Here is a 19,822-nt window from a genome sequence, read left to right as displayed (position 1 = left end):
TGCACAGAACTGGCCAGTTTGCATGTGAAAATGTTTTCAGTTTCTTACTTAGAAGGTGAGACCTCTGGGGCAGGGGCTGTCTTTGTTCTGTGGGTGTGTGCATCACCTGACACTGGGGCTCCTAGGCATGGCACAATTCACATAATTAATGTTAAATAATCCCCATTTGGTAACGAAGATCGCAAATCCAATTATCGGGGAGATCATTCTTGGTGGGTGAGGTCACATTTTTTACTGGAGCAACTTCTGGTGGTGGGGAGAGACAAGCTGTTGAACTTACACAAAAGACCTAAAGATGAGCTCACTGTAAATTTGAAAGTTTGCCTCTTTCGCCTCCAGCAGTTGGTCCAGTCCCTCACCCACCTGGTCTCTCTCATATGCAGGGACCAACCCAGCTACAACAGCAGCAGCCTCCCGTAATTACTGTTCTTCTCACTCCTCCTGGGCCTGCAGATGGTGCTATTTGCACATGGCTCTTCCGGGGGAAAGCAAGGCCTGGATCCGTGCCTGGCCTGGGTGGTTTGAGCTCTGACCTGGGAATTGCACCAGCTATGACTGGCCATCAGAAGAGAATGAAAGTGGGATGTTCTTGCGGCAGGCCCTGTGTTGTTACCTTGCATTATATAATAACGTGCTGTTTGCATTTCTACTGGGCCTGGTACCCCCTCATGAGGTGACATTACATATTCTAGAACATGGACCCTTATTAATGACAGATATTGTCCGGTTTTAAGTTTCTGTCTTTTTTTCCTTCCCCAACTTTGTTTTTTGAAGAGGTAAAATGCAGTTGCTCACCACATGTATTAAAAAATCAATTTTTAGTCTCCCCTACCCCTTCCCCCCAAAATAAAACCCCATGAGATCAGCTTACAAGTCATGAGGATTGTAATAACAGCTGGGGTGGTTTGATTTGCCTTTTGGTGCTGCAGCCCTTCACGTTTACATTTCGTGCGTGACCATGCAGACTAGAAGCTGTTTTGTTAGTTACAGGCAAGGTTCTCCTCTCAATGAGGTGACCCTTCTTTAAGAAAAGCACCGAATATTGTGAGACTATCTATAAAATCATGAGACCGGTAAGAATTTAGGCATTTTCCAGCCCCCAATTTCAATTCCTGGGGAAAGCACTTTGGGGGGGCCAGACTAGCACTGGAGACAGAGAGTGGGAGCGGGAGCAGAAGCAAACCCAGGTCAAAGGGCAGAGCCAAGCTTAGCTCTGGCTTGACTCTAGGCTCCTGGGTCTTTCTGATCCAGTTTAGTGCCCCTCTCTATCCATTACCACCCCAGCACCCATTAGGGCATTAGGTTCAAAGTAGTAACCCCCTTTCCAAAGCCAGTGGCTAAGAACCATTTATATTTCTTATAGAATGAGGCCAAAGCCTGAAATTTACCCCCCTCCTTCCCATTGGTGAAATATGCCCCCAAAGGGTGTCATGAAACCAACCGAATGGGCCTGCCTCCCACCCCCCTCCAGCTTCCGAGGGGCTCATCCCAGGAGCAGACACACCAGTGAAAACCCATGCCTAGCTGACAGCTGGGGGAGGAGGGGCTGGGGGGTGTACGCCCCCCAGGGTGGGTGTAGGGAAATCCGCTCTCCAGGTACCAGCCACCTGCGGTCACCCCACGGTAAAGTGGGGAACTGAGGCCGCGCAGAGCTGTGACCCCAGCTCTCCTGGGCTCGTGGCCAAACACGGGCCCCAGCCCTGGTCTCTGGGACCGTCCCCCAAGTCTGCCGCTGCTCGCAGCCAGCGGGGCCCTGATCCTTGCCCCGGGCCCAGCCTCGGGCGGGGGCGGAGCTGCGAGCTCGGCCTATCGGGTACAGCTCCCGTCCCAGCCAATGAGCAGCGGCCGATTCAACCTTCTGCAGCCAATGAGCCCTTCGCATGGCCGGCGTCACCCCGCCCCCGCGCCCCGCCGGCCTGGCCCGCGGCTGCGGGCCCTTTAAGAGTGGAACGCGGCGCGCCCCGCGCGGATACAGTGTAGCCAGCGCCGGGCAGCGCCTTAAAGGGGCCGCCGCAGCCGGACGAGCCGCCGCGGACTGAGCCGGGAGGCGCCCCCCAGCCATGCGGGGCGGGGAATGGAGCCGGCGGAGCTCGACGTGCTGGGGCTGCGGGAGCAGCTGTTCCACGAGCGGGTGCGGGAGTGCCTGGTGAGTGGGGCTAGAGGACCGGGGGCCTGAGAGGGTGCGGGGCGATACCACGGGGATGGGCTCGGGAGAGGCAGGGCCAGCCCCGTGGTCCGCGTCTGCTGCTGGCGGGGCACGTGATTGGGGGGGGGCGTCAAGCCCTGGGGTGGGGGGAGCTGGGCAGAACAGGGAGGATGGAGGGTCCGAGGGGTCCCGCCTTGGTGGAGCCCTGGGGTGGCAATCATGGGGGTGCTGGCCAGGGCCCTTGAATCCCGCCAGGGGTTCAAGTCCCTGACTCAGGTCGGTGTTGGTGGGGCTGGGAGAGGGGCTGGGAAGTGCAAGGCGAATGCAGCCTGGTCTGGGAAAGCGCCTGACTCTGAGTTGGAGCAAGAAAAACAAAACTTTTTCCTCCCTCCAGCCCCCCCCCAGCCCCCCGGCTTTGGTGCCCTGCCGAACACAGTCTGGGTTTGTAACGTGTTTCACCCCGAACCAGCATGTGAGGTGCCTGCAGGAGCTGCTGCTTTGGCCCTGCTGACATGCAGCCGCTTCTGGTGCGTGGCGTGGCAGGACCCCGACAGCTGCACATGCTGCCTGTTGGGATGGGACACTGAGAGTCCTTGGGTCAAACTGCCCAAGCCTCCATGTTGCCACCCTCCCACCCCACAGAAAGGGGGAGCCTTTGGGAGCCCTAGGAGCAAAGAAGCAGCCAGGTGAGGCTCGGGTCTGAGTTACTGTGGTCACTGGGACTCGCCTTGGCCCCCGCCCTGTGCCGTTACCCCTGGCTTTGGACATTTTGCTCTTCTGTGACCATTCTCTCTGCTAGACACCTCTCCCTCTCCCCATGCCCTGCTTATCTCCCTTGGAGGCATCTTGAGCTGTGGCTTCCTTTAAAGATTGCGCCCTTACTGAGTCTGTCAACCCATTTCCCCCAGCCCAAGAAGGGCTGCCCTGTGGCGGATCAGGGGAGCCACCCGTGGCCGACACCCGTGTCCAATATCACGGTTGGCCCCGTGTCAGTGGGGACCAGGCTGCACTCGGGTGCAGGTCACTGTGCTGCTGCGTCACGACAATATCAGCTGAGGGCTGTGTTTGGACACCTGATGCCAGCCGTGGCTCGGTTTCCCAGCGTCAGCTAGAAAGCAGGGAAGTCTAACAAGAAACTTTTTTTGGGACATGCCTCTGCTCCTTGGGCATCTAACCCATCCCCGTGTGGCTGGATATTCCTCACCCTTGTCCAAGGGGACTCCAGCCTCTGAGCAGGGTTTCAAGTGTGGTAACAGCGACCATGATCTGCTTCGCTGGGTCTTGTGCAGTGTAAGTGGATGTCCTGTGGGCACTGTTTCTGCACAGAGACTGGACTTCCACGGGGTATTGTCCCCGGTACCTGAAAACATCTAGGCAGGTGAATTCTCCCTCCGCAAACCATGCAGTGCCACCTGGGAGCCCTTCTCCACGGGAGAGTGCAGCAGCACCAGCTTGTACAGCTGGCACCAAGGTGATAGCTTTCAGCAAGATTGTAGCCAGTTTGTTTGGGAATTTGGACGCTCCTGGCAGGATCCCCGCCTCCCTGGCCAGCTGCAGTCATGAGTAGGAACATGCCCTCTTGCCAGCAGGGCTCTGGGGTCAGGGGGAAAAAACATGCTGGAACCCTTTGCCATCTGTGTCCTAACCAGCCCACAGAGACTCCAGCGTCAGCTGGGTGATGGGGGTTTCTAGCCCCTTCCCTGCCAGCTTCGGCGGCCCCTTGACTTGGGTCCTGACGACGCTGTGACCCTAGCTGTGTTGGGGAGTGGGGAGCCTTGGTTTCAGATGGCAGCCCTCTGTTACCCCAGGGCTCAGTCTTGCAGGAATCCTGGCTCCTGGCATTTGTACCCCCCACCCCCAGCCCCACATGGTGCATCGGGTGGCTTGGAGGGGGCCTTCCCGAGTGGAGGCCCTTGGGTCAGCTGGTCTGAAACAGCCCAGTGCTTGGAGCAAGGCAAACTCTGCTCCCGAGCCAACCCCGCACTGCGAGCTGTGCCAGAGAAACCGGAGCTGAGGGCCCAGAGGCGGGCAGCTGGCACACCAGGGCCCGGCTATCCTGCTTGGCAGGCGAGGGGGAGCGGGAGGGAAGCAGCTGGGTTTGTTTTTCCTGCTGAATTGACATCAGTTAAAGGGTTCAGGGCTGAAGACTTTCCCAGCCTGTTCTGGCGGATCTGTCTGCACGTAGCCAGCGCCTGAGCCCCTCCCGTTGGACTGGGATGTCCACATGGCTGCTGCTCCATGGGGGAGGGGCGCTATTCAGCGGGCTCCCCCCCACCCCCACCAGGTTGGTAAAATAATGTCTCTTTATTAAGACTGAAGCACCTCCAGGCGCAGGTGGGTTGGTGTCAGCGAGAGGGGACGGGGGCACAGAACACCCAATGCTGCCGGGAGTCGAGAACCCAGGAGTCCTGGCTCCCTGTCCCCTCCTGTAACTCCTAGGCCATGCTCCCTGTCTGGGGAAGAGAACCCAGGAGTCCTGGCTCCCTGTCCCCTCCTGTAACGCCTAGGCCATGCTCCCTGTCTGGGGAAGAGAACCCAGGAGTCCTGGCTCCCTGTCCCCTCCTGTAACGCCTAGGTCATGCTCCCTGTCTGGGGAAGAGAACCCAGGAGTCCTGGCTCACCTATCTCTTGCTGTAGCCACGAGGTGACGCTGGCTCCTGTCAATGGCGGGTCCCCCGAAGAGGAGCGTTGGTGGCCGGCTGTTGAAGGTCGCGCTAGTGGGAGCCGCCAGGTTCTGTGGCGGGCACAACCATTCATGGAGTCTTGGGGGCTGGTTGCTTGGGGGGGGCCCAAAGGGTTGGGCAGGCCTGGCAGCTAAAGCAGGGCAGTGGCTTCAGGATCCCTGGGTTCTGGTTTCCCTGCTCTGCCACTGACTCACCGTGATACCTTGGTTGAGTCACTCGCCTGTGTGGGAAGGGGATGAGGATGCTGCTCTGCTGCCCTGGGTGGGGCGTGGGGGTGGAGAACCGGCTGGGATTGCCCACGATCCCTGGAGGAAGGAGCACTGCTCTGTTCGCCCTGGCCTGGGGCCCGTGGCAGGGAGGGAGGGGGAAGACAGAGTCCAGGACCCGCTCAACCCTTCCTGTCCCCTCCCCTCCCCCCCGCCCCGCCCAAGCAGAGCCCTGCCTGGCTCTGTTGCTGGGGCAGCGCAAACTCCTTCGCTTGGCACAGCAACGGGGCGCTAACTTGACCGTCCAGCGCACACGCTGTGCCCTGCCTAAGACTTAGCAGGTCGGTGCCAGGGGAGCTAACCCTGCCGGGAACGCAGGTGCCATGCACCAAGTGTCTCTGCTTAGCCCTTTCTCCCGGGGCTGTAGGCTGGGGGACCCCCCGGATCATTCAGCAGCTTTGACCAGGGTCTGTGCTCACTGGGTGGGGGCAGAGGGGGAGCCCTTGTGGCCCCGTGTGGTCGCCGTGGTGTGCGGGAGCTGCTGAATGGCAGTCGCGCTCAGGCTCTGCCCCTTTCCAGCCCTGTCGCACATCGAGGAGTCCTACTGACCCCATCGCCCCGGGGGCGCTAAGGCATGCGGCGGGGGGGTCGGGGCAAGTCTGGATGGTGCTGAAAGCTCCAGGAGTGTTGGTGGATTTGCAAATGGCTTTTATTTCCCTGCATCCCCGCTGCTCCCGTCACAGAAACCCCGTTAATTCCTTTCCTGCCTGGCGTCCCTGGAACTCCAAGCTGGAAAAGACTTACCTGGGTCCCCCACTCCCTCTGCCAGTAGAAGAAGGGCTAGGGGCATGCAGGCCAACGCGTGTACCGGCCCTAAGGCTAGGGGCTGACGTGGCCTGCGGTGAGGGGAATGGGGCCTGGGGTGTCCGCGCCTACCGGTCCCTGAGGGGGGTATAAAGAGCCACGCAGAGCAGGGTGCGTGGGTGTCGGGGAGGGGAGATGCTGCTGAGAACCGAGGTCACAGCCCTTCAGCACTTGCGGCTGCATCTGGGAGCTGCAGGCTGCTGCCCTTTATTCCCCGCTGGCTGCGCTCGCTTGCTCTCTGGCATGGCGTGATGCCCCGCTGGGGTGGCAGGGGAATTGCTGCGGAGCTGGGATTGCTGCTTCCCCTCGAGCAGGGCTAGGGGCCGAGGGATCCTCCCGGGGGGCTGAACTGGGGCAGAAGGGGGACCCTGGACAGCTCTCCTTTCAGGATCCATTGACCCGGAGAGGGGCTAGGCCAGGAAGCTGAGGCCCAGCTGGCCCCTTCCAGCCCTCCAGAAGGCCCCCAGCCTGAGCGCCCCGTGCTGCATCCGAACCACCCTGCTGGCTGGACCCTTGAGCCGTCCTGTGTGGGCTCAGGAGCCAGACTGTGCCCAGGGCTCTAGCAGCTCCCTGCTAGCTAAGCTCCTCTCACCGCTGCTCAGACCCGCACTAGAGAGGAGGGAGAGTTCTCTGCTCTCCTGGGATGAATCTCTCGTCCCTTCCCTGAAGCTGTTGGCACTGATGGTCTAACACTGGGTAGGTTGGTTGTCCGTGCAGCTGTCCAGTCCCTGTTTGAATTCTGCTAAATCCTGTGGCAGGGAGTTCCACAGGCTAATCAAGTATTGTGTGTTTAACAGGTTTCCTTTGTATGTGTTGAACTGGCCACCCTTTAATTTCTGAACCCCTGTGTCCGAAGGATCCTGGGTAGGGCTGGGCTGCAGGACCTGCAGGGCTTTCCCCCACCTGCTCCCTGCTGGAGGTGCTGGCTGGCTCCCAGCAGCAAGAGAGAGGTCAAATCCGTCTCTGCCAGCTTCCAGCGCTGACCTACTAGAAGCACGTCAGGATCGGCATGGCCCCGAGCTTTCAGGCGGGTGCGGCCTTCGAGGAGTTAACCCTGGACCAGTTCTTAGAGAGCCCTAAATTTCAACCACCCAAACCTGAATGGCTGGGCGGCTGGTGGCTGCTGTGAGCTCCAGGCTGGGACGCCTGATGGGTGCAGCCCCCGAGACCAGCTCGTTGGCACTGCAGCCGCTGCGGCCTCTCTGCAGGGGCGTTCCCTTGGCCCGGGGAAGCAGAACCGGCCGTGCTTGGACCCGACCTGGGTTTTCTCCAGCCGCTGAGCGCTTTGCAGCGGTTGGCCTCTTCTGTAGCTGGGGTTTTATTTTGCCCTGTGGCTCTAGGAGGGGCTGCCTGCCAGCGGGGCGTGCTGCTTCTGGAGGGGTTCGGGCTGTGCCGGTGTCCAGGGAGTCTCCATGCCTGCTAGGGCACGATCCAGAGTGCAGTGAGAGTCGGCCGGCACTCTCCCGGCAAGCCCGGGCAGTCGGCCCTTCTCGAGGCAGGGCTCAGAAATAGACCTGGCGGGGGGGGACAGGCGTGAGCTGTGGGGTGGGAAGGGTAATGAATTTGTGCTGATGCAACGAAGCCGATGGGTTCAGGTCAACCTTTGCGCCCGGCCTGTCTGACACACGCTGCGAGTGATCAAAGGTCCTTGTGTTCTCAAACGTAGCCCTGCTCTGCTTGGACCTCGGAGCGCGGCTCAGGGGCGGGTGAGCCGTGTGCCCGGTGCTGCCTGCCGGCTTCCTTCCAATCACGGCAAAGGCTCTAGTGCTGGTGGCAGGCGGGACTGACCGCACCGGGCCCCGCTGCGTGTATAGCACAGGCAGGGGCTGGCCACGCTTCCCTGGACCCCTCCGAATCCCCCAAGAAGGGGCAAATTACAGAGCAGGGGCATTCCATGTGGCCAGACATCCGCCACCAGACGTTTTCTGGCCTGCTTGGCATGGCCTGGCTTGGACCCGGCAAAGAGGAATGCCAGCAGTGAGCGTGAATGGCCAGCCTGCCAGCCCGACTGCTATGTCGCGGTTAGGCAGGCCCCGGTGACGCAAATTCGGAGCCTAAACACCTTTGTGGGCTCGGGCCAAAATGTACCCTGTTTGTTCAGAAACTGATTTCTCCGGCTTGCCCTGAAATTTTTCTGCCCCCACTATGCCCTGCTCCAATTGCCCCTGCAAAATGCAAACCCCACCAACACAATACCCTCCCTCCCTGCCTTGTCCTGTCCTGTTGCCCTCTGCAGCAAATACCCACGCGGGCAGGTTACGGGCTGAGCTCACAGCCAGGCCTCGCGGGTCATTTTCGGGCGACGGACGCTGTGGAGCGGCAGGGCGGGGACGTACCTGAATAGAGCCCAGCATGGTGCAGAGTCTGACAATGAACTGGGGGCATCCTGAGCCTCTCAGCCAAAGGAGCCCCAGAAACATGTCATGTGTGGGGCTTCTGGGCCGCCGTGCTGGTCGTGTCTGCAGTGCAAAGGCTTGGTGCTGGGGGCGGCTGAACGGCTCTGGGGCTGGCCGCTTTGAGGGAGATTCCCTTGTGGGTCCAGGTCCAGACTTCTGAAAAGAGCCCCAGGCTGGCAGCTCTGGATTGGAGGGTACCTTTAAACTGGAGTTGTCATCCCCCCATCCGCCCCTTCTGCTCGGCTGCAGGAGCAACCAGGCTTCAGGGCGTCCCATTTCCAGCTGGCATGGGGTCAGGCAGAAATCAGTATAGAAACCCTGCCCCCAGTGCAGCACTGGGTATTGTGTGGCGGCAGGCGGGGGGCTGCTGCCCTGAGAGACACCCAGCGCGAGCTGTTCCTGGGAGGGGCACCACAGCTCGGAGCTGGGATTCCTGCCCGGGGGGGTCAGCGCTTTCCCTGCAGCGAATGGGGGCGTGGAGGTGGGTTGAGGAGGGGAGGATTGGTGCAGGGGGGAATGGGGAGCACGGCGGGTGGGATCCAGCTGCCTGGGCCACCTCTGACCCTCCCTCCCTCCCTCTCTGCAGATCTGCACGCTGCTCTTCGCCAGCCTCTATATCCTGAGCCACTTCGTCATAACCCGCTTCAAGAAACACACGGACTTCGCCACAGGTGACTGGCCTGGCTCTGGCCAGGCCCCTGGCTCTGGCTGCCCCCTCCCTGCACGGGGCTCTTGTTGAATTCCAACTCCAGGGCCCCCAGCAGCTCCCCCCCCCCGCACACTGCCCCCCCCCCCGGGCTGCTTGAGCCAGGGGCCAAACCTCCTGCAGCAGCTTTGCTGTGTGCTGTTTGGTGCATCCCCAGGGGACACCCCGTCCTGCTGGGGAGGGCCCCCCTTGGTTTGTTTACATTGCTGCTGTGTTGCGGTTGCCATGGGCAACATCCCCCCCCCCCGGGATCTGGGCTCAGAGACCAGCATCTCCCAAGCGCTGCATGGTGTCGTCACCATGGCGCTCCCCTCCCCGGGGCTGTGCAGCGAGCCCAGAGCCGGATGCTGGGGGACCTGGGCAGGGAGCAGGGGGATGGGGCTGAAACACCAGGCCCCCTAGGCAGAGTCCGTGGCAGGAGAGCCGCATGGTGGCCCCTCCACCTGACCCCGCACCGTCCTTGCCCTCCCTCAGGAGTTGTCTTACCAAAGGCCGAACCCGTCCCGTCCCTGGGGGTCCCCCCACCATGCTGGGGGCTGCGTGGCATGGAGCCAGGCTGCCCCGCATCCTGTGAGCTGGGGTGGGCAGGAGCCAAGGGGGCATCTGGGCACAGAATGGGGGAGGGGGCTGCAGGCTCTGTTGAGAGCCGGGAAGGGGGACCCCTCTGCCCTCCGCCGCCCCCGCAGCTCGGAGCGGAAGCTCTGCTCCCTGGGGGGAAGCCCAGTGGCGAGGATCTGCAGGGTCAGCCTGGTGCTTGTGCCATGGGTGTCCTTGGCTGTGCCTTGTGCGTTGGGGTGGGTAGCGCATTCCCCGCCAACGGGGCCCCCTTGCACACGGCTCCCCTGCAGGGTCTGCAGACCCATGGATCTGGCCCGATGCACTGCGTTCCCCGGGGCGCAGACCCCCATGTGGGCAGGGACTCATGTGCTGAGGCCAGGACTTGGCTTCCACCGTGCCTGGCAGGGGCTCCCTGGGCTGCTCCCCTCTGGCTTGGGAGGGGACCCATGTCTCCCCGTGCTGTGTGCACCCCAGCTCTCACCAAGGCCCTGGTGGCAGGCCTATACATCAATAAGAATTGACCCATAGGTTCTCCCCCCCCCCCCCCCGCCAATGCACATGTTGACCCTGGCTCCTCTGGCCACCTGCTGTCTTATCCTCCCCCCCACTATGCTCCTTTGCCCCCATAAGCCAGCCTGGGTGGCTCAGGGCCCAAGCATCTGGCCTGAAATCCAGGGGATCCCCCCCCCCACAGCACCATACACACACGGCCCCTGGGTTTCTGTCTCAGGTGGGCTGGTACAGCCACTCACGCTGAGGCGAGTCTGGAGTCCTGTCGTCTCCCAGCCCCATCTGCGTCTTTCCAGATGGTGCGTTTCCCGGTCGAGGGAAAGCTCCACTCTCTGTCGTGTCTGGTGAGGGTGGAAACACCTGGTGGAGATCCTGTCAGGAGAGCGCTTCCCTCTGAGCTGAATCCGGTCTCTGTGGGAGGGTGTGAAACCGAGCTCCTGGCCCGGCGGTGGAGATCCCGGGACCCTTTTCAGGAGAGTCGGGGTCTTGTGTCTGACACGCTGGCCAAATGCCACATCTGGGGAGGCAGAATGTGACTCCTGTTGCGGCCATTTCAGTGGGCTGCAGGATGGGCAGCGATGCTGTGGGCCGTTAATCAGTGGCTGTGCCCCACCCCAGAGGTGGCTGCTTTTCAGGCTGGGGGAAGCAATACCTTACCTGCTGTGCACAGAGGATGTGAGGCTTAACTGGTGTCTGTAAAGGACTTCAAACCTTTGGTTGAGAGAGGAGGGGGTATTGTAGTGGCTGGGGGTTGCCTTACAGTGCTGACAATGCCTGTGTACCCTGCTCCCCTTCCCCACTGCGCTGCCCCAATGCCCCTCCCACCCCCTGCGCTTGCTGGCTCTTTTCCATGGGAGTTGCTACCCCTGAGGAAACTCTGCCCAGAATAGCTCTCCTGATGGGAGCATTCCACCCTCAGCCAGAGACTCTGGGTGCCCTGTGGGGCTGGCCTGCCTTGGGGATTCCTGTGCCGATGTAAACCGCCAGTGTGGGGAGTGACAGTGCCCCGCTTTCATTTCGGTGCACTGCCCCTGCTTTGGGGGTGCTTGGGGCCAGATCTGCCTGTGCAGACAAGCCCTTGGAAACGCAGAGCCAGCCCTGGAGCAGGAGCAGGGTTGCGAACTGGGGGTGCAGCTGGGGACAGAGTCGAGCAGGCTGTTGCAGCCTCGCTGCCCCGCGCTCTGACTGCGTCGCTGGGCCGCTTTCACACAGTTCTTTGTGCAGCATTTCTGTAGTTTTTACTGCTGCCCTGCAGCGGCCACGGTGCCGACCCCTGTGCCGTGTCAGGGCTGAAACGCCCGGCGCTGAGCCGCCTGCCGCACGGACGGGTTCCGGGGTGCGGGGAACGGCTGCCGGGGTTGGGGGGTTGGTGAGGGTCAGGGGATGGGAACTGGCTGTGAGCATTCAGCTTGGCACGGAGCCAGGCGGGGCTGGCCAGGGAACAGGGAGAGGAGACGTGTGACCTGAATACGGATGGGAGCTGCTGGCGGCTTGGTGGGAGCGAAGGCGGAGTGGAGATGGGGGAGGGGGGCTGCTGAGCCCTTTGTTAGGCGGTGCTGTCTTGTCACTCCCCCCCCCTTCCCCTTTTCCCATTGCTCTGCCCCCCGCAGCCTTGGGCCGTCTCTGTTTTGACTCTGAGAAATCCAAGCCCAGGATGATTCTTGGGGGTCGGGGTGGGGGCTGCCCCCGGGCTAGACAGGCTGCCAGGCCCTGGGGGTGTCAGGCAGCCAGGTGCAGCACACGGGAGCCTGCTTTGGGGAGACACCAGCAGGCACCTGGGCTTGTCTGAGTCACCAATGCCCCCGTCTGTGTGGCACGTGGATGGAAATCGATGAGCCCACGTTCCCGTCCCTGAGGTTACTCCTTTGATTGAACCTACTGGGGGTGCCAGTCACTGCTTGGAGGGTCGGCTCCTTTACTAAGAAAATGTCAAATAATCCCAGTCAACCAGATTTACCGAGTGTGAGCCAGATTAGTTGGCACAAATACGGGGGGGGTGGGGTGTAAATCTTCCCCGAGCCAGGGGTACAACCAGCAGTGCAGTGCTGCCAAGGTGTCTGTCTACACACACACCTGAGCCTGCTACCATGGGCACAAACTCCCCAAAATGCCTTGGTGCCCTCTGACCCTAGTACTTCAGTTCCCGGGCACTAGGCTCTTGGAAATCCGCGCCGAGTTTTTAGCAACAATTCTGTCCGTTTGTATCATTGTCACAAAGCTCAGCACAGTTCTCTGCGTGCCCCCAGAACAAAAGCTTACGCGCCGTTTTTAATGTGGTTCAGTACAGAGATGCAGGGGCCATGGGCTCGCTTTAGCATAAACCTGGATTCTCTTAAAAACACATAATATTGGCTGAATAATTCTGGACATCCGGCTGCAGGGCAGCGAGGGAGGGATCTGTCTGGGACAAGCTGCTGGCCTGGGTATTCTGGCATCACCTGGGACCCCCGCTGTGACCAGGTGCAGAGACCCTGCCCCCAAGCAGTGCCCATTTCCCATAGGCTAGGCAGAGGCCCCTTCTCCCCATCTCAGAGCTGGGGGCAGAGGGGCTTCGCCCTGGGCCTTGCAGGAGTCTAGCAGAGCTGAGTCCCGGCCCGGCAACCCCCAGGCCATGAAACCTCCTGCCCCACCCATGCCACAAAACCTTGTTGTGGCTCTTGGCCGAAGCTTCCCCGACTCTGTCCCGTGAGGTGTAACGAGCGTGAGGGTCTCTGCTGAGCTAACGGCTTTTCTCCCCCATCTCTCTGCAGTTGAGGATGACGAGGATGCCGCTGTCGACAGAATTGCGTAAGCTCCTGGCTGTCCTTCGCCCCTTCCCGTATTGACGCATTTCCCCACCCCCCAGCGTGCTGGGACAGGGCAGGTTTGAGGATTGCAGGTTGAGCAGGGCGATGGGGCTCAGGACTCCTGCGTTCTCTCCCCAGCTCTGGGGGGGGGCAGCGGCTAACACGTCTCTCCCCGAGGCACGTGCTGGTTTGAGTCTCGCTGAGCTGCTCCACGCACTGAGACCGGGCAGAACTCGCGTCACCGGCTGCCTCGGGGCGAGGCGCGGCCGGCACTCACCCCTGGGTGCTGCCCGCTCTCATTCCAGCCACGGCGGGTCCCCTCGCGCCCCGCTGGCTTTGCCCTGCGCCCTGGGGGCCGTTCGGGAGGCTGGCTGGGGAAGGGGTGGAGGAGCCAAGCTCATGCTTGCCCCCCGCCGCCCCGCAGGCTGTCGCTGTGTACCTTCACGCTGGCCGTCTCGCTGGGTGCCCTGCTGCTGGTGCCCTTCTCCATCCTCGCCAACGAGGTTCTGCTGCTCTTCCCGCACAACGACTACATCCAGTGGCTGAACGGCTCGCTGATCCACGGTGAGCGCCCGTCCTGCCCCGCCCCGTCCTGCCCCGTCCCGCCAGCCTGGGCATGGCCCAGGGGGCTGGGCTCCGGGGGGCTCACCTGTCCGTCTCTCTCCAGGCCTCTGGAACCTGGTCTTCCTCTTCTCCAACCTCTCCCTGGTCTTCCTCATGCCCTTCGCGTATTTCTTCACCGAGGCCGAGGGCTTCGTGGGATCCAAGAAGGTACCAGCTGCCGGGTCTGTCTCCCCCACTGCCCTTGGTGCCACCCACGCCGTGTTAAATTCCTCCCCCCACCCCCCGCAGGGCATCCTGGCCCGAGTCTACGAGACCTTCGTGGAGCTGCTGCTGCTGACCCTGCTGGTGCTGGGAATGGTCTGGGTGGCATCAGCCATTGTGGACGAGGACACGGGCAGCCAGGAATCCCTCTACGGCGAGTGGCCGGGCAGCGCGAGCTCCCCACGGGGCGGGGCGGTGATGGTGGAAGGGGGGTTGCATGCTCTCAGACGGAGGGACAGGACTCCTGGGTTCTCTTCCCAGCTCTGGGAAAAGGGAGTGTGGTCCAGGGGCTAGGGTCCAGACTCCTGGGTTGAATTTTTCATCTCTACCAGTGGCTTGTTATGAGGGGGGCAAAACTCTGCCTTGCCCCATGCCTCAGTTTCCCTATCTGCACAGTGGGGTGATTGGTACCCAACCCCCCTTGCTGTGATGCTCTGGGGTGACAAGCCTTATCAGACATGCTAGTTAATGTCCTCCCCCCAGCCCACCCATACCCTGCTCCGGTGGGAGTGACCATCTCCTGCTGAGTGCCAAGGATTCCCATTCCCGGCCCCCTGCCCAGCCCTGGCACCGAGGGTCTTCTGGGCCCCATGGCTTACCCCAGCCTGGGTGTGTAATGTTAACCCTCTCCTCTCCACAGACCTGTGGGAATACTACCTCCCCTACCTCTACTCCTGCATCTCACTCTTTGGGGGGCTGCTGCTGCTGTGTAAGTGGATGGTTTGATTTCTTTGGGGGCTGAGGGGGGATCTGTGGGGTCCAAGCTGAGTTTCCAGCCCTCCCCTGAACAAATGCAAGGGGGCAGGCTGGCCGTATGGTTCCTGGCTTCCGTTCCTGTGTGACACAGACTGCTCGGGTGACCTGGGGGGAGTCTCTGATGAAATGGGGCTTGCGTAGTAAGACTGGGAGCTTTTTCGGGGTGGAGTCTGTCCCTTCCTCCAAACAAAGGCCCATGCAAGCCTCTGTAGCCAGACTCTGCCTCCAGCCCTGATCCGTGCGTCTCCTGCTTGGTCTGGTGGACATTTTTCCAGGAGCTTCCGAGCTGGCTCTGGTCCGGAAAAGTCTGAATGCAGGGGCTGGAATTCAGGATCTTCCTCCCCCGCCCCCCCCGCCCTGGATAACCTGTTGGTGGATTTTCCTGACCAATCCCTTTTGGGTGGTGCCGGGGTCTCCCTGACGGACGGGCTGATGCCAGGCCAGGTACCCACAGGGTGGAGCATGCTCTCTAGCCAGGCCTGCTCCTGGGGGGGCAGTGTGGCCCCCCCGGACACCCTGCCACACCTCATGGCCACAGAACTGAGTGACTGTTCATCAGAGGTGTCTCCCGCTGCTCTCGGAGCCCGATGCAGGTTCGGAAAAGAACTGTGGGAGGGGGGCTGATTTCAGGGCAGGGACCTCTCCAGCTCTGGGTGCCGAGACCATGAAGGCCCCAGGCTCGAACCCGCCCCACTGGCAGACACAGAAAGGGCCGGATCCCTTTGGTTCCTTTTGCCAATAGAAGGGGGGGCCGGTACCTGTTCTCACCCTGCTCCTTTGCTCTCTGCCCCCCCGCAGTGTGCACGCCTGTCGGCCTCTCCCGCATGTTCACCGTCACCGGGAAGCTGCTGGTCAAGCCCAGGGTAAGGCTCCCTGTTCCTGCCCCGCCCTCGCCCTATCTCCTGCCCCCCCACCCCCACCGGGGGACGCTGAGTGGAGAGGTTAACCCCTTGTTTGCTGGGGTCGAGCCCGCCGTGGGGGAGGGATGGGGTGTTGCTTTCCCAGCTGCGTGGTGGCTAACGGGCGCCGCGCTCTCCCTCTGTCGTCCCCCCTGCAGCTGCTGGAGGATCTGGACGAGCAGCTGAACTGCACAAGGTTCGAGGAAGCCGCCCTCTCCCGCAAGATCTCTGCCAGTGAGTGTGTCCCCCATGCCCTGCCCCGGGTGCTGGAGGGGCGTGATCCCGGCTCACTCCAACGGCCCCTTCCCGGAGGGGCTCAGCCCCCCCGTCCCCCAGTTCACCCCTCGGGACTCTCTCCTTCTGCAGGTCCCACCTCCTGCTGGCTGAACTTGAGCGCGGCCATGCTCCAGGAGCAGTTCCTGGCCATCCAGAGCCGGAGACTGGCGCTGGGTAAGGAGCGGGGCTGGGGAGACAGAGAGCTCGGGGCAGGGGGGGGATGGAGTGGGACTCCTGGGTTCACTCCCCGCTTGCTGGGTGGTGAGATCAGCGGGATGCTCTGATCTGGGTGGTGGAGGGGAGGGGGGCAGCGTTCATTCTCAAGGGGGCAGATGGTGGAGTCTTGACCACTTGCTCACCCGGGGCGTGTCCTGTGCTTCCCGGCAGAGCTGCGGCGCTGTGTCTCGCCCTGGCAGCGGAATCTGGGCTACCCCCTGGCCATGCTGTGCCTCCTGGCGCTGACGGTAGGTGCTGGGGGGGGGGGGGCCTGCCTGATGTCTGTGCCTCGGTTTCCCTGCTTGTTGGGGATGGGTGGGTTATTCTCTGTGAAGCTCCCTGGGGAAGGACCCCCAAGGGTGCGGGGAGGAGGCCGCACTGACCTCCCTTCTGGTCCTTCCCAGGCCATCTCTGTGCTCGTCGTCTGTTTTCACACGCTGGAGCTGCTGCTGGATGATGCCGCGATGCCGCGGGGGATTCAGGTACCGCGGTGGGGGGGTCTGAGCTGAGTTTAACCCTTCCCTCTCTGCCATGGGCCCATGCATGGGACGAGTTTGCTGGGTCTCAGCCCAGCTCCCAATAGATGCACCATCAACAATGGGGAGACCCAGCTACCTAGCCCCCTACCGGGCCTCTCCAGGTCTGGGGGTTCACCCTGCACTGCATGGTCTGTGCTTGCCCCATGGATCCATGCGGGGGGAAGTGCTCACCAGGTGACAGCGTGAAGGGGCTCTGGGACATCCTGGGACATGAGCCCAGAGCTGGCTGATCGGTTCCTGGTCCAATCTGCCCCCCACACCGACCCTCTGCTCTTTCTCCCTGCAGGACGCACCCCTGGGGCAGGTCTCCTTCTCCATCTTTGGGTCCTTTGGCGCCGCCCTGCAGGTGGTTCTCATCTTGTATCCTTGGGATGTGCAGCCCCAGCCCCTCCGTCTGATCCCTGCAGGGGGGCTGCTCTCTCTGGGGCAGGGCCTGGGTTTGCTAGCCCAGTCCCCCCCTTCCCTGCCCCTCTGGGTGCCGTGCCCCCATCCCAGTCCCTGCATCAGCTCCCTGGGCCCAACAGATTCCACCCCCCCACTCCGTTATTCCTCCTTAACCCCTGGACTCAGCTATCTGATGGTCTCCTCCGTTGTGGGCTTCTACAGCTCCCCCCTGTTCATGAGGCTGCTCCCCGTGAGGCAGGATACCCCCATGACCAAGGTAAGTGGTATCTGCCCCTCCGCCACCAGGTGCCCCCTGCCTCCATGCAGCCAGAGCCGCTTGCTACCCGCATGGAGCCACTAGGGACCACGGTGTGGTGGGCCCAGCACCAGGGCCGCACTCAGGACGCCTGGGTTCTATTCCCAGCCCTGGGGGCGGTTGCATTGCATCATCTCGCCACACGAGGGCGCCATGGCTCCGGCGCCAGGCTGGATGGGGAGAAGCCTAGCTGTGAGCTGCCCCGTCAGATGCCCCCCAGTTAGACATGGATGCTGAGCGGGAGCCCCCAGCCTGCCCCAGAGCCAGAGTCCAGCTGGGGATCTTGGTTCCCTAATTCCAGGGGTGGGGCCGCTGATCCTGGCCAGAGGGGCTCGCAGGTGTCTTGTGGCTCGCTGGGTGGCGGATACGGAGTTGTGGCGGTGTTCTGGGGGGCGGGAGGGGTCCTGTGCCCACACGTGGGGGGAAGGGGGAGTCTGGCTCCCAGGTTCAAGGCCTGTCTCTTCCCCCTCCGCCCAGATCATTGGGAACTGTGTGTCCCTGCTGGTCCTCAGCTCCGCGCTGCCCGTCTTCTCCAGAACGCTGGGTGAGTCTCCTGCGGCCACGCTGGGCTCTGGGGAACCGCGCGCCCCTGGGGCGGAACTGAGTGGCTCCCGATACGCACACGCACCCCTGGACTGGGCCAGCAGAACTGCCCTATCCTGGAGGCCCATCCCGTTGGCCAGGGGCTGGAGCTCTGGAGCAGCCGCTTAGGGGCCGTAGGTTGGGATTGAGGGGCAGAGGCACGGCTGGAATAACAAGGGGCTGTGGGTCAGGAAGGGGGGTGTTGGGGGAGCCCAGGCCTGGGGCTGCAGGGGGAGGTACAGTGGGGTCCGGCCCCACTGTGGGGAGCGCTCAGCCTCTCTCTCTTGCAGGAATCACGCGGTTTGACCTCCTGGGCGACTTTGGCAGGTTTAACTGGCTGGGGAATTTCTACATTGTTTTCCTCTACAACATGCTCTTCGCTGCCCTCACCACACTATGCCTGGTGAAGAAGTTTACGTGGGCCGTGCGGGCCGAGCTCATCCGAGCCTTCGGTGAGTCTTGGGCCTGCCGCCTGCATCCGTGGGGGGAGCTGGTCCCCAGGCCAGGGAGCCTGGTGTGTCCGTGTCACAGACCTGCAGGGCCCTGGGGGAGGCGATTTGCCGGTGAGCCAGGCCTGTGGGTGAATGGGCCCCTGGCCCCAGTCCAGGCTGCCAGCAGGGGGATGGACATGGAGGGGAAATGTCACCATGGCCCCTAACCGGTGTCTCCCCTGGCCAGGTTTGCACAAGCTGCCTCTGCCCGTGACGTGCACCTGCCAACCCAGCAAGCTCTGCTAGGACGAGTCTGGCCCCAGCCAACGACTGGGAAATGGGGGCTGCTGCGGCCCCTCCAGGCCGTGGGGCGGGGGGCAGCCCCCGCCCTGACTCGATGGATTTATGTGTCTCCTGCATTCTGAGCCGAAGGGGCGGGGCCTGGCTGACTCCGCCCTCGTCTGCTTCCGCCCAATGGTCTGCTGGTGAGAAGGGGCCGGTATCCTCCTGTGGTGCGGATGCTGGGATGGGGCGGATCGAGGCCCCCCCGCCTCCCCCCCCCTGCATTCGATCCCCAGCGGGGGAGACAGGAGAATTCTCTGCTGGGACTGCTGCTGAGCCGTTCCCCCTCTCCCCCCTTCAGTCCTCCCCCCACTGCTGCAGCCTCCTGGGGGGGAAGGCAGCTCCAGGCACCCTGCAGGAAGATGTCCGGGACTATAATGGGAGCTGTTGGCCAGCAGGGGGCGCTGTGGGGGGCAGGGCACTGGCTGTGGGGGCAGCTCCCTGCAAGTCCAGTCCCAGCCTCTCCCAGCAGGGGCCGCTGCGGGGAGCGGGGGTTTAGCCGCTGCAGAAGCTGCCTCACGAGAGTTGTTGCCCCGAGCCCCCCAGGGCCCAGCCCTGCCCCGTGCAGACCCCCCGGCGCCATGGTTACATACCTCACTCAAGCACACTAGGCGGCCATGGGCCGCGCATTCGTCTGCTTTGCTGGCTGCGTTTTCTGTGTGGGCATTTTTTATTTTTATTTTTTTTGAACAGCTGCTGCCCTGATGTTTTATGGGTGAAAGACCCCCCCCCCGCTCTGAGACCCTCCCCACTCCCCTCACCCAGTGAGCTCAGCCCCTCCCTGCTCTGTCTGCCTGCCCCCCTTAGCCCCAGGCTGCTCCTGTCTCTCTGACACTGACTTAGGACAGCCTTCAACTGAGCAGGGCTCCCAGGTGGGGCAGGGACCCAGGGAGGTGTCGGTGGGGTGGGGTTTGTCATTCAAACACCTGGGGGTTTCTGTTTCTCACCCTGGGTTATAGGGGGAGGAGCTCTGGCTACAGACACCCCTTAGCCAGCACGGCTCAGGCTGGTGCCTGATCCTGCCTCTGAGGGGGAGGAGTTTGGGGGGGGGGGAGAGAATGTATTTGTGTGTGCGGGGGGAGGCTGTAAATGTCAGTCCCCCCCGGGGATTAGCATTGGGGTGGGGGGACAAAGCTGAAAGGGGTGTGGGCCAGGATCTCCAGTCCTTCCTGCTGTGTTCCTGCCCTGAAGCATGGGAGCCTAGGGCAAGCTTTGCTTTGTCTAATGAGTGTGTCAGGTCTCTGTGCTGTCAGCTGATAGTGACAGTGCGGATCAGCTGTCAACTGCTGTGTGTTTTTTATTTAAATAATAAAAAGTGTCTTTTAATACATGCTCGGAGGCTAGTGGCTTACGAGACACCAGCTCCGTCTGTTGAAATTCCTGATGGGAAATGTGCTTCC

General features: G+C 62.1%; 1 protein-coding gene across 4 annotated transcripts; it reads left to right on the top strand.

Annotated features, from left to right (window-relative positions):
* Positions 1-1,930: 1,930 nt before the first annotated feature.
* Positions 1,931-19,469, top strand: LMBR1L (limb development membrane protein 1 like). Of its 4 annotated transcripts, none has more exons than XM_084609930.1 (17): positions 1,933-2,146; positions 8,883-8,967; positions 12,821-12,857; positions 13,281-13,420; positions 13,524-13,627; positions 13,709-13,835; positions 14,322-14,390; positions 15,236-15,300; positions 15,495-15,570; positions 15,703-15,786; positions 16,000-16,076; positions 16,233-16,310; positions 16,654-16,727; positions 16,938-17,028; positions 17,545-17,611; positions 17,940-18,101; positions 18,328-19,468. In XM_084609930.1, exons 1-17 carry the CDS (start codon positions 2,075-2,077, stop codon positions 18,384-18,386), a joined length of 1,467 nt encoding a protein of 488 aa, XP_084466056.1. In that variant the 5' UTR covers positions 1,933-2,074; the 3' UTR covers positions 18,387-19,468. The 4 variants fall into 4 exon arrangements, with proteins under 4 accessions (XP_084466055.1, XP_084466056.1, XP_084466058.1 ...); XM_084609931.1 differs by lacking the exon at positions 1,933-2,146 and adding an exon at positions 4,410-4,430 and having other exon boundaries at positions 18,328-19,469; XM_084609929.1 differs by having other exon boundaries at positions 1,931-2,146; positions 13,524-13,835; positions 18,328-19,469.
* Positions 19,470-19,822: the final 353 nt, after the last annotated feature.

The sequence above is a fragment of the Lepidochelys olivacea genome (assembly GCF_965140295.1).
Source record: "Lepidochelys olivacea isolate rLepOli2 genome assembly, chromosome: 20".
NCBI lineage: Eukaryota > Metazoa > Chordata > Testudines > Cheloniidae > Lepidochelys > Lepidochelys olivacea.
Note: the sequence above shows the minus strand (reverse complement) of the source record. Positions and strands in the feature narration are given on the sequence as shown.

Excerpts from the sequence above, each read along its gene's own strand:
- LMBR1L (XM_084609929.1), top strand. The coding sequence starts at position 2,075 with ATGGAGCCGGCGGAGCTCGACGTGCTGGGGCTGCGGGAGCAGCTGTTC. Across the intron at positions 14,391-15,235 it reads TGGGGGGCTGCTGCTGCTGT|TGTGCACGCCTGTCGGCCTC; the intron begins GTAAGTGGATGG and ends GCCCCCCCGCAG. Across the intron at positions 15,787-15,999 it reads GAGCCGGAGACTGGCGCTGG|AGCTGCGGCGCTGTGTCTCG; the intron begins GTAAGGAGCGGG and ends GCTTCCCGGCAG.